This window comes from Mustela erminea, chromosome 19 (assembly GCF_009829155.1).
Source record: "Mustela erminea isolate mMusErm1 chromosome 19, mMusErm1.Pri, whole genome shotgun sequence".
In the NCBI taxonomy this organism is placed as follows: domain Eukaryota; kingdom Metazoa; phylum Chordata; class Mammalia; order Carnivora; family Mustelidae; genus Mustela; species Mustela erminea.
In genome coordinates, this window is record NC_045632.1 from 20,283,285 (window position 1) to 20,296,363 (window position 13,079).

The 13,079-nt window shown below is 48.3% G+C and overlaps 1 protein-coding gene and 1 non-coding gene across 2 annotated transcripts in view; both read right to left on the reverse strand.

Annotated features, from left to right (window-relative positions):
* Positions 1 to 6,712: 6,712 nt before the first annotated feature.
* Positions 6,713 to 6,786, reverse strand: TRNAT-AGU. Its single transcript has one exon. It is a non-coding gene; the product is annotated as a tRNA-Thr (tRNA).
* Positions 6,787 to 8,511: 1,725 nt separating this feature from the next.
* WDR88 (WD repeat domain 88) overlaps positions 8,512 to 13,079 on the reverse strand; it is a 42,095-nt gene continuing 37,527 nt past the window's right edge. Inside the window, exons 10-11 of the mRNA XM_032325170.1 lie at positions 11,032 to 11,124; positions 8,512 to 8,894 (exon numbers count right to left, since the gene is read on the reverse strand). Of these exons, the coding sequence (XP_032181061.1) occupies positions 8,721 to 8,894; positions 11,032 to 11,124 (267 nt within the window). The 3' untranslated portion in view covers positions 8,512 to 8,720. The remainder of the gene's footprint in view (positions 8,895 to 11,031; positions 11,125 to 13,079) is intronic.

Below are 13,079 nucleotides of genomic sequence, written 5' to 3' on the forward strand. Positions count from 1 at the left end.
CAGATCGCTTGACGGAAGTGGTGTCACAGAGAAGCACAGTTTTGAACTGTTTTTGCTTGTCAGTACAACAACGGCTGTCGCCACATTCGCATACAGAGCTCTGCCCCCTCATTCTTCGGTGCCTGCCCCGCACTCTGCAGAGAGCCCTCCATGTCATTTGTCCAAAACTTCCCTGCTGATGGACATTAGGTTGTTTCTAGTCTCTTTCCCTAGCCTTCTCAGTAAAAGACCTCAGTCTTCATCCCTACAAAGGGATCCGGTCAGGTCTTTAAAATGAATGCCCACAGTGATAGTTTCTGAGCCAAAGGGAGCAGTTGAAACACGGATGCCCATTGCCAGTGTACCTAGAAAGCAGAATATAAAAATGCTCATTTTCTCAGCATCTCTGGGAGTTCCCATCAGCCTTTATATAACATTTTCTCGTATGGCTGGAGAAAAAAAAAGTTTCACTGCTTCAATTTGCTTCTATTCAACTGAACATCGATTCATATGTTTTCTTGCCCATTTGCCTTTCTTCCTCTGTGAATTGCCTATTTCTACTTTTTACAACTTTTTCAAGGAGAAAAAAAAAATATTCAGAAATAGAGAGGTATGTGTGCTACCCTCCAGACCAAGACCAAATAAAATTGTGCCTCCTAAAGCCTCCCATGAGGGCACATTTGTCAACAGAATGAACGTGCCTTGAAATTCCTCCTTTAGCTGGTTTCTGGGGCATTTTATTTGTTCAATATGTGAATCATTAGCATCACAGCAGCTGAAATCATCAGAGCCAAGAAGCTTAAAGGTTTCCTTCCAGCTCCTAAATCTCAGATAACAAAGAAAAAAAGGCAAGTTATCTAGCACTGGAAATACAAATTTACATTTTCTCGGGTAGCTGAGGCCAAGTGCAACTTTACATCATGTGGGCACCTCGTGAGCTGTGTGCAGAGAGGAAGTCCCTGAGATCCTTGGGTGAGCTTCCTTCCACTTGAATCCCTCTACTGTCAACAAAGGAAACTGTGTAAAACACAAGGGAGGCATGTGGGTGGTTTTTGTTTTGTTTTGTTTTGTTTTCTCAGAGAATGAGAATCAGAAATGCCCATCACAAAAGTTCATTCAAATATTTACGTAGATAACATTCTATGTCACTTAGAAAATGAAGAAATAGTAACTTTCACATTTTCCTTTGCTGTTCTTTTTCCCCATTTTTATAAAGAGGAGAAAACAAGCCCAGTTTTCCTAATTTTGTTGGCAAGAGCCAAAGTCTCACTGGATTTCATCTAAAGTGTGGCCACAGGTAGCCGTGTTTGAAGTAGTCAAGTGTAGGAGGCAGAGAGAACATGGACACACTCAGAAGCACCACCGTGAAGTCAGTGTTCAGTCAAATCTAATTGCAACAATAACAACAACGACACTAACAATAATATTGTTCTCAAGGGAGTTGTCATGCCTTCAAGGCAACAGGTGCATTTTGTGCTCCAAGGTAGGCAAAAATCCCAAGTCATTATCCCCATTGTCATTGTCACTCTTTGATACATCTCAGCCCCAAATTCAGATCCTCTCCAGGCACGTCTTGGTGTCCTTCCTCACAACGGCCTTGTCCTGGATGCCCTTGGAGCACCTTCCCTGTGCAAGATCCCTGCAGGCAGGAAGACAGAAAGGCTTTTCTTCACTTTCTGAAAGATAAAAGTGAGGAGCACTGGGGTGTGGCTTGGTCACAGCTGCCCAGCACTTAGACTAAAAAGGAAGGAAAGTAGCAGGTGATGTGGAAAAACTCCCCTCTCTAGAGGAAAACAGGATGGTTTCTAAGGACATTAATTTGAGCATTAGAATACTTTTAGCAGCAAGTCACAGAAACTCAGCTCAACTCTTCCTCAGGGACTCTGGCCTGGGGTGTGTCCCAAAGCCTAACACGGGAATCTATGAGAAACCTGGCAGCAAACTGTGGCCTTTGGGTCTCTCATCCCAGCCCCTCTCCCTGTGCCTGAGCTCACAGCACCCGGGTCTGCACATTACAGACACTCAAGTTCCAAATTCTATGGAAGGGCTCCAATTGGCCCAGCCTGGCTAGCTGCTCTCCTATATAGGTCGTCCTGGGTCAGGTTCCAGCTGTGGGCAAGGGCTAGCATTGTCTGGTCTTGAAGTCCTGGGAATTGGCATCAAGCAGGAGCCATTCCTTGATATCCCTTCAGTGTGTCCTACAGCTTGCCATGAACCTCTGAAACGAAAGTTTTTGGTGTGAACCCAGATTTTCAATTCACCTGGGTAAGACTGGCAAGCTGTTTGGTAAATATATGTTTAACTTTGTAAGAAGCTACCAGAGCTCACTGAAGAAGAAATGGTTAAAGCAAATAGTGTTGTATCTATCAACGACATTGAATTTTTAAGGGAAACGTTCCAACAAAGAAAGCTTCATGTCCAGATGGTTTTGTTGGTGAATTCTACTAAACAATTAAAGGAGAAGTCTTTTCACAAGCTTTTCAGGAGCATAAAATAGGAAGGACACTTCCCAGGTCATTGTATGAGACCAGATTTATCCTGATACCAAAACCAGAGAAAGACTTGACAAGAAAAGAAATATGCCATATATAGATGCAAGATTCCTCAGCAAAACAGTAGCAAACTGTCCAAAAATACATTAAAGCGATACTATGTCACAACTAAATGGAGTTTATCTCAGGATTGCAAGGCAGGTTCAACACTGGAAAATCAGTCCCTGTGATTTGTCAAAAATCCATAGATCTTTATACCACAAAGAGCAAATTTTACTGCGTGCAAATTTTTAGAAATCACCCATAATGTCAGGGGAGTCCAAGATGAGATGTACACAGTGACAAATGAACCCGTTTACAAACGGATGGCTTAAGCACACTCAACCTGGTGAGAAAGGGAGGAGGTAAGATGGTCTTTTGACCAGATTCTCTAAGGAGAAAGAAAAAAAGAACTACACATAAACTTGCAGTTGGTAAATTTGTTTCTCAAACAGATACAGGCTATGAATTCCAAAGCTATTTTACAGGTACAGTAGAGTTGAACAAATAAGTAGATATTTGGAGATGATATTGGAGATAAAAAGAGGTTTTTAATTGACTGAGAAAGAATTTACCAAGAAAAATCAGTGGCGGGGGGGGGGGGAGATGCCAGAATGAACACCATGGTGCTGGATTGGAGTCAGAAATATCAATAGGAACTCACTTGTTGAAGTACGCACATAGACAGAAATAAAGATACGTGTATTTGCGTGTTTAGAATACATAGCTAGACGTTCCTAGCTCAGGGAGCCTGGGTGGCTCAGTTGGTTACTCCTCTGCGTTTGGCTCAGGTCATGATCCCAGGATCCTGGGATCGAGCCCCACGCTAGGCTCCCTGCTCAGCAGAGAGCCTGCTCCTCCCTCTCCCTCTGTTGCCCCCTCTGCTTGTGCTAGCTCTCTCTCTCTCTCTCTCTCTTCCTCCACCCCCAACAAACAAATAAATAGAACCTCAAAAAACTAAAAACACCAATAGAAACCAGTACACACTTATTAGAACGGCTAAAATAAAAACATTGGCGATACCAAATGCTGGTGAGGTTGCAGGGCAACTTGAATTCTCAAAACTGTTGATGTGGCATTATGGAAAACAGTGTGCAGTTTTTCATAAAGGTAACCATACCCTTACCCTATGATTCAGCCACCCCACTTGTAGGTATTTACCTTGGAGAAATGAAAACGTAGGTACACACGTATCTGTATGTGAATATTTATAACATTTTATTCATAATGACCCCAAACTGGAAATAACCCAAATCTTCTTCAATAAAATCAACTGTGGTACAAAACAAAATGGAGTATTACCCAGCAGAAAACAAGGAACAAACTACTGATACATAATAACATGGGTGAATCTCAATCTGGAGGAAAGAAACCAGACTCAAAAAGTTATGTACTCTTGACACCTCATCCCAGTCTCTTCCTTACCTTTCAGGAAGTAACCATTAAAATGAAATTAACATAGGTTGTTGTTGTTGTTGTTTTACATACTTTCATGTATATGCATCGATAATATACTATTTGTGGTTTCTTTAAGCATAATGAACATGATCACATTGTATATACCCTTCTTCCTCTAGTTTCTTCCCTTAGTAGTCGAGGGGATTTTCAAGGGTCCCTTCGGAGCTCTCTGGAGTCAATGGGGGAACAGATGCTGAGGAGGACACTGTGAGCTCCATCCACCTTCCCTCCTTCCTCTGGGCCTTCAACACCCTGGGGCGGGGGGTGCTCAGCCCGGGGGGTAGGGGGAGCTGGCCAGTCACATCTCAAGGGACCTGCCTGTGTGGCCTGTGCCAATCACCGCACATTTCATATTCCTTCCCCTGGTCTCTGAGAACACATTCAAGGAAGACCTGAGGCCCTACCCTGCTCTCAAGACTCAGCCCTCTTGATCTCAGAGCCATGGAAAACTCTCCACCCTGAGTTACCTGGGCAGTGGGCTGTCAGTCTGGAGCCACCAGCACCCTTTGCCCCCTGACATGGAGCCAACCGCAATGAAAGCAACCCTCAAGGGTTGGATAATGGGCTCATGGGTCCTGAAAACATTGCTGGAGACCATGAAGCCACCAGCAGGAAGCCAGCACCACCCTTGGACTTCCCAGTGTCAGGAGTCAGTGAAAAGTTCATTTTCTTCAGCTGGAGGAATCCTGAGGAACACGCATCCCATGCACCAACCACAGAGCCCCAAACCAAGCTTTGGCTCCTGGTCACCTGTCCCCCACCCCCACCCCTCCCACCCTGCCCAAGAAGAGCCTGGCTTTAAGCCCTTCTCCCAGAGCCTGTCCCCATGCCCTCCATGTGCCTTGACACCCTCCCCTTGGATTGGACCTGCCTCCAAAGCCACTGATGGCAATGCAAGGATGTTAAATAGTTGGTTATTCCCTCAAGCAAAAATGGTGCTTTATGAAAATTGTGGCTGGGTCTGCTAACAGCTCAGTCACAAGTACTGCTTCTCGAAACAACTCCTGTACCTCAGGACTCCCACAGACGTGCTTTCTGCCTACGTCCCATTTCCTCACACAAAGGATTAAAAAGTTGAGTGCTCGAGTATCAAGATTTAATAAAACTAATAATGTTTACTGCTTCATAAAAGACATTCTTAGGGGAAACTGGCTTTTTCTTTTTCTCACAAAAGTGATGGTGAAGAAAAAACACAGTGACAACTGGGGCCCTTTGCTGCCGCTGCCTTGATTCCTGCTAGGGTGCCAGCAATTTACCTCACCATTGCTTTCGCACACCAGGGCGAATGTCAACATAGTAAAAAAAGGCAACAAACATCTGTGTATCATTATGAAAATCGATTTGACCACCTGAAAGGGTCTTAGGTGCTCTTAGGGACATTTTGAGAAGTGCTGCCTTACACTATTTGAAAAGGTAGACTAGTTGTCCAAAAACTTCAGATTATGTAATCCAATCAAGATAATAGGATCCATTTTTTTAAAGTCACGTGTCCACAAATGTCTACCATGTTTCAAACACCATTCTGTGCTGGGGGTATGAGGTAAATATAGGCATATGTAGCTCCCTATGCTTTAGGGCTTAATTTTATTTGCGGAGACAGACAATAGACAAAAAAGACAAGTTTAGACTATGAAAAGGCTATTAAAGGACAGAGTCAGTACAATGTACTGGAGGCTGGCCTGGGGGAGTCCTTGTCTCCTCCAGGAGAATGGCCAGGGGAGGTTTCCCAAGGCATACCCTTAAGGCAGGTTAGAAAATGAGAAAGACCCATTCCTGCAAAGGGCCCAGGAAACAGCATTCTAAGTACAAGACAGAGAAAACACAAAGGCCCTGGGACAGAAATAGCATGGCATTTTTAAAGAACAGGAGGGGTAGAGTTAACCCTGGCCCTATTTCTCTCTCCTGCCTTTGCTCCCTGCCTAAGGGTGCTCACCCAATCCGATGGGTTCAAGGTCATCCACTGCATGCATGGCTGAGGGCCACAAATGCATTTCTTCCGCTGACCCTCCCCAGTAGCCAGCCTTAGGCACCCAACCAACATTGGCCACCAAACAGGCCAGTGCTCAAAACTGACACGGCATACCTCAGGCTAGCAGTAAAGATGCACCAAGGAAAACCACAACCTCACAACGACCCAAGCCCTATTACCACTAAACTCACCTCTGATTGGATTGGGGAGAAGGTGCCCATCAGAACTGCAACTGACCCCCAAAACAAGAGAAGAAACAGACAATAACCCCAGAAGCATGGGAGAGGGAGAGAGATGCTGGTTCTGGCGAAGATGAATTTGGCTCTTAGGAACACTGCCTGATCCCGGAACTGCCACCTCTACAGCTCCTTGGGACTGTCCTGTTGCTTCTGACATGAATTTTGTTGAGTCTGACCTGCGTGTTCCCGGGTAACTGTTCAAAATTCCAATGTAATCGACTCCAGCGCAATCGATCAGGGTCAGGCCCTGCAGCCCTGTATTTGTGCAGCAGCCAGAGCCCCGGGCCTTGGGGGTGCCCTTCCCACCTGGCCCCCTGGGGATACCGACTCTGATCGCCCTGCTCAGCGGAGCAGCGGGGAACGTTGTCCTCCCTCGCTTCGGACGCGGACGCCACCGCCCGCGGAGACCTAGGGAAAATACTCTGCGGCGGCAGAGGGCGGGCGAAACTGGCTTCTCAGGTTCACCTTCACACACCCAAAGTGAGAGGGGGGCAGGGTAGGGCAACTGGTAAAAAGAGAGCCGGGACGCTCGGTTGAGGCACCGCTGGGATTCGAACCCAGGATCTCCTGTTTACTAGACAGGCGCTTTAACCAACTAAGCCACGGCGCCGCCCGCACGAACATCGCGAGAATCTGCGCCCCATCACCATTTATTCCATCCGCCGTGCGCTTGCGCATGCGTTCTGCCTGCGGCCGGCGCATGCGTGGTGTCTGGTTGGGCTCACTCCTGGGGCTGGGGTGAAAGGGTCGGACGCGGAAACCTGGGAGCAAAAGGCGCGAGAGACGCCGGCGGGCTGGTCTTCCCGGTCTCTGTCGCATCTGCCCCCAGGCGCGGAGCCCCGTGGCCAGGTGTTTGAGGGACGCCCGCGCCAAGTCAGGCCTTCTGCCCTCCAGACCAGGCGCGGGAAGCCCCCCAGCCCGTCCTGAGAGGCCGAGCCCCGGGGGTCAGGTCGGGGCTCACACCCCGCGGTGGCTCCGCGGTGACCACGCCGCGCAGTGATCGCTCCGGCGCCCTGAGCCCGGGAGGCGGCGGCGCTCCGGAACCGCGCTCGGGCTTGGCGGCCCTTCCCGCCCTGCGGGCGCATCCAGCCGCCTGGCGAGACCGGCCCTTGTGTCGTGCCGCTTCTCCCAGGACACCGCGGGCGCCTGAGCTGGCCCTGCGGGACCGGGAGCTCCGAGGGGGCCCCCACGCCGCCCGTGGGGAGGTTTGTGCTGCGGGAGCAAGCGGGGCCCTCCCCGCCCAGGCCTCCCGCCTGCTGCTTCTGGGTCTCCTCTCCCGGACGCGGCAGCCACCTCGTCCCAACACTCGTTAGAGGGCCTGCGAGCAACGACAAAACCAAACGCGGCTGCCCCCTTCACCCAACGGCGCCTCCGGCCGGAGAGCCTCGAACACGGAAATGTAAGTTTCTGCAAGTAGGGACGCAGGGCCCGGTCACTGGAGTGACCTGCAACAATAGCAAAACCCGAGAAGCCACCTGTGTGCCCATCCGTGGCGCACTGTTGGCACCTGCAGCCCGGCCGCGCCCCACAGCCGAGAGGGGGACTGCTTAGCAATGGGACTTCCCTTTCCAAGACAGCCCGGTTGCTGGGAGGGCGCAGAGTGGAGCTCTGACATGTTCATCCATCATGGGCGTGAATAAATGGAGACTTCCTGAACAGCCAGCCCCAGTCTGACCAGTCACCAGGGTGACGACTGAGGAGGGCAGCACCCAGCCCAGGACCTGCCCAAATAGTGACCAGCTTCTGGTGTCCCTGGGCAGAGTTATGGGATGCCAGTCAGTTGACATGAAATAAACGAGGCCTGCAGTTAAGTTTTTAAGACAAACCAAGGGGCATATTCCTGATTGACAGAAATCGCGTGAGCCATACCAGATGGGAAAGGAAGCCCTTCCTGTCTGTTAAGTGAAACCTTTGTGCCTTCTGAAGTAATTGATTTGTGGAGTGTGGGGTGCACTGTGGAAGCAGGGGGAGGACTGTACATCTGCCTGGGCGTTCTGGAAATGGAAAAGTCTGGGGTAGAGAGCATGAAACATTCTGTGATGGCAGTGCCCTCCACCCACCTGCCTCTGACCTTCCTGTGCCCTGAGTCGATGGCCATCTGGGAGCACTAGCCAGTGAGGTACCCACAGTGCCTTGCCTCCTCCGCAGAGGGGTCCCACATAGCTTCCTATTCATTTGACCAAGCTTTCCTCAGGAGCTGTGGGTGCTGGCCTGGCTGCCTCACAGCCCAACACCAGAGTCCAGAAAGTGTTCGTAAAGGAGACAGAATGAACAACAAGACATGAAAGCTTAGGAGCAGCAAAAGTGCTTCTAGAATTCACATGCACACTTGTTTTCTAAAGGAATGGAGATTTATTCTGCATGAAATCTAAAAACAGTGTTTGATCCCCAAGGGGGCTGTGGAGCTGAGGCAGTGCCCCGGCCCCAGTCTGACATGCTCACCCAGGCTGGGTCCAGCCGGAGAGAGAGGTTCCTTCAGAGCCCCAAAACCTGCTTCACAGGGGACCCGTGCTCAAGTCAGTCAGCAAGCCCAGTGAGCATCAGTCATTCATTGGCGGTCGGGCTGCACTCCTGTAACGGTGAGTCTTCCCCTCCTAATGATGATGAGGCCTCTGTTAACGAGCCTTTTGCATCCATCCGGCAGAACACACATTTGGTGACCGTTTCAGAAAAGATGTCACTTTCGTAGTTGCAGAAAGGCCTCTCACATACTTCACACTGACATGAAATATTTAAAAAGAGTAAAGGCAAGTGCTGGTCACAGGGAACCTAGGCATCCAGGTAGGATTCTCCCACCAGAGCCACCTCCCCTCCCAGCCAGGCCAAGGCAAGAGCTGCCTTTCTGCTCTGTGGTCTCTGCCCCCACAAGCGTGGACATTGCAGGCCACTGAGAGAGAATGCACACGGGCTTCTCCCTCTCTTCCCCCTACAGAAACTATGCAGGTACAACCAGCCCATCCCCTGCTGTGGGAATCATGGGGGCAGGAGTGGCAGGCCACTGGACAGTGGAGAGGACGGGGGTAGGTATCTAACCCCATCCTCTGCCCTTCACAGAGCACAACTCTGGGGCCGAGGGGCTATCCTAACCCCCTGACATCCCGGGGACCTAACTTACAGAACCATGAGAAGCAAGTAGGCAAGATTTCTGAACAAAGCAGTACTTTTTACTACATGATGAAGGTTCTGAGCCTCCTCCTCCATCTCAGCCTGTTTCTGGCCACGGTGCACAGAGAATAGTGGCTACAGTGGCACAGCTCACCCGCCCTATCTGCTTCCCACACGCAAGTGAGCAACACCACGGGCTGGGCTATCAGGCCATGGGCAGGGGTCTCAGGGATGCCTCCCGTAGCAGCATCCCCCTACAAGATGGTAGGCCTCTGTGCTCTGCCATCTTTGTCTACTCAGGGCACTAAGGCCTTTGGGAGAGGCAGCCACATCCCACCCAGGGCAGGCCCTCTGGGAAATCTGGCTTCTGAGGTTTCTTATACTGATTTTGAGCAAGACAAACGCAGAGGGCTCATCTTTGGAAGAGCTTCAAGTATGTCTCTTTCTTTTCTTTGTTTTTTAAGAAAGAAATTTGTTCCTTTACCTACCTTATTCTACAGCATAATATCCCATGGCCCAACCCCAAAATGGCAGGGCTCAAAGCAGGCAGCCCCTGGGGGCCCTATCCCAGGGGATAGGTGGAGGACACAGGCAAGCACTGCTCTGTAGCCAGTCAGCTTCTAGGATCCGAGGGCCAACATGGCCACACAGGCCATGAGGACCAGTTGGCCACAAAGACAAGGTCCATGTTGGTCCCACCCCTCATCTCCCTGCCCTACAGATTAGCCATTTCTAGCAGCAGCTCCTGGCTGGGCCTTCTAACAGGAGACAAGCCTAGGTGGCTTCCCCTGCAGGGAAGGAGGACTCAGAGGACACACCAGGGACTCCTCAAGCCTCTCAGGGTGCAGCCAAGTGTCTATACTGCAAGGCCCTTATAGGGACTGGCCTCCAGCACCCAGGGATAGACTCTGTGGCCATCCCTGGCCAACACCTGGTGAAGCAGATGTGTTCAACCTACTACTACTGTCCTCCACTAGAGAAAAACAGGCAGCTGAGTCCCTTCCCTGGGAAGGCACTGGGCATGGGGGCCTGACCAAGGAGTCTGCTGCTGAAGTGTGGGAGGCTAATGCCATGTCCAGCTGTGTGTCCAGCCATGCCCCTCTGACTCATTTCACTTCTCGGATACCCCAGGCTCACTCCTGCCTCAGAGTCTCCACACTGGCTCTTCCCAATGCTGGGAAGTCCTTCCCCTAAACATCTGCACAGCTCACTCCCTCACCACCTCAGGTAGTCAACAAATGTTAACCTTCTCAGTGAGACCTATCCTGGCCATCCTTTCAGGTGTGACCAGCAGGAGAACCTGAGTGGCTCAGTGGGTTGAGCAGCTGACTCTTGATTTCAGCTCAGGTCATGATCTCAGCATCCTGGGATCAAGCCCCGCATTCAGCTCCCTCCCCTCTCAGCAGGGAATCTGCTTGAGGATTCTCTCTCCCTCTGCCCCTCCCCCACCTGTAGGTGCTCTTTCTCTCTCAAATAAATAAAGTGTTACCAGCATTCCCATCCATTCCCCTTTCCCTACGTTATTTTTCTCCAAATTATTTATTGCTATGGGATGTAGGACATATTATTCTTGCTTCTTTTTTCATGGCCTCCTCTTTTAGAACCTAAGTTCCCTCAGGGCAAGAATTTCAGTCTGTTTGTTCATGGTTTTATCCCCAGTTGCCCAATAAATGTTGATTCAAAGAATAAATTCATTTGTGGAGGAAACTAATGAAAGCCTTCGCTGAGCTTAATATTACCCAGTACCAACCTGTTTCACCTTTAAGCCCAGGGCCTTTTTGCACTTGATTACCAGAGGAATTTCATCAATTTCTTCAATATTCCATAGTCTCATGGTTTTGTCCTAAAACAAGTTAAACAGCAAACCAACAGTCACAAGATGGGCCCTTTCAGCTGGGAGGCCCCAGGAAGGCGCACTGCATCCACGTTACAACGTGCAAAACCCCATCGTGCAGAGGAGCAGAATCAGGGTGACCTGCTTTCTCCAGGACCATCCCACCTTTTGCACCATCAAGTCCCACATCCCAGCAAACCCATTCCAGGGTGCAGAACGTCCCACTTTTCAGCAATGGATGTGGAATTTTGAGGGAAAGGACAAAATCCCCACGGTGGCCCCAAAATAGGAACTGAAGGCAAAACTATGTTTAATGACAAATGGATATGCTACATGATCCACCTTCCATAGCTGCTGTCAGTTCTCCATGGCTTGCAGTTCACCCTGAGTTCCCGCTCATGGGCCATCCATGACTGCGATTCCCACAGTGAAACTGCATTGTAACCGCAAGTGTTAATGGGCTGCCTTTGATTTTACCTATGCAACTGGTGTGCTGTGTTTCAAGATCTTGCTAGCAAAATTTTTAACATTGTGAATATTATGATCATGTTTTCTAAGAGTTCAAATCGTGAAGATGAGAATAATTACAAGACCAATGCCACCATGATACAGACATCACCAGAAGCAGAGGCTGAACAGCTGTGTTTAATGACAGATGGCCAGACAAATAAAACTAGATTGGGAGCAGGGGCAAGGTGATAATTAACCAGAACATGTCATACTGCAGGATATGAGGAACAGAATTTGGAATTGGGTATGGTGGAGAAGAGAATGTGAAAGTACTGAAATGTGAAAGACACTGAATTTCACAAGCCTGGTATGAGACGGGCAAGTTCTAAATCAGTTTTTCCATATTCCAAAAAGCCACCAATGTGAAAGAAAATGAAATGTAAGCCATACGGATTGGAAAAAAAGTAAAACTATCTCTATTTGAAGATTACATTACATAACCTTGCATATAGAAAATCTTAAAGAATCAACTAAAAAACTATTAGAACAAATGAATTCAGTAAGGTTGCTGGATACAAAATCAATATACAGAAATCTGTATTTTTATACAATTGCAATGAACAATCTAAAAGTGCAATCAGATACACAATTCCATTTAGAATAGCATCAAAAAAAATGTTTAATAATAATTTTAACAAAGGAATTGCAAAACTTAGAGAACAAAACTAAAATATATATATTGTTGAAAGAAACTAAAGATGTAAAGGAACAGAAAGATATCTCATGTTCAATAGGCCAGAAAACTTAATATTGCTCAAATGAGAATAATCCACAAAATGTAATACAGATTCAACACAATCTTCATGAAAACCCCAGATGACTTCTTTGCAGAGATAAACACACTGATCTTAACACTCATATGGGAAGCACCTGTGTGGCTCAGTTGTTAAGCATCTGCCTTCAGTTCAGATCATGATCTCAGGGTCCTGAGATGGAGTCCCACATCGGGCTCTCTGCTCAGTGGGAAGCCTGCTTCCCCTCTCTCTCTCTGCCTGCCTCTCTGCCTCCTTATGATTTCTCTCTGTGTCAAATAAATAAATAAAATCTTAAAAAAAGAGAGAGAGAACAAAAACCGTGGTACATCCTGACAATGGGATATTATTCAATGATGTTTAAAAATGAGCTGTCAAGTCATCAGGAGACATGAAGGACCCTGAAGTGCATATTGCTAAATGAAGGAAGCCAGTCTGCAAAGACCACAGACTGCATGCGTGCAACTATATGGCATTCTGGAAAAGACAAAACTATAGACAGTGAGAAGTTGCTGGGCGTTCTAGGGATGAAGGGGAGGGATGAACAGGTGGAGTACAGGGAATTTTTAGGAAGGGAAACTTCTGTATGAAATTGTCATGGCGGATACATTACATGCCTTTGGCAAAACCCATACAACATAAAGAGTGAGATATAAATTACAGACTTTGGTTCATAATAATGCATCGATATTGGTTCTTTAC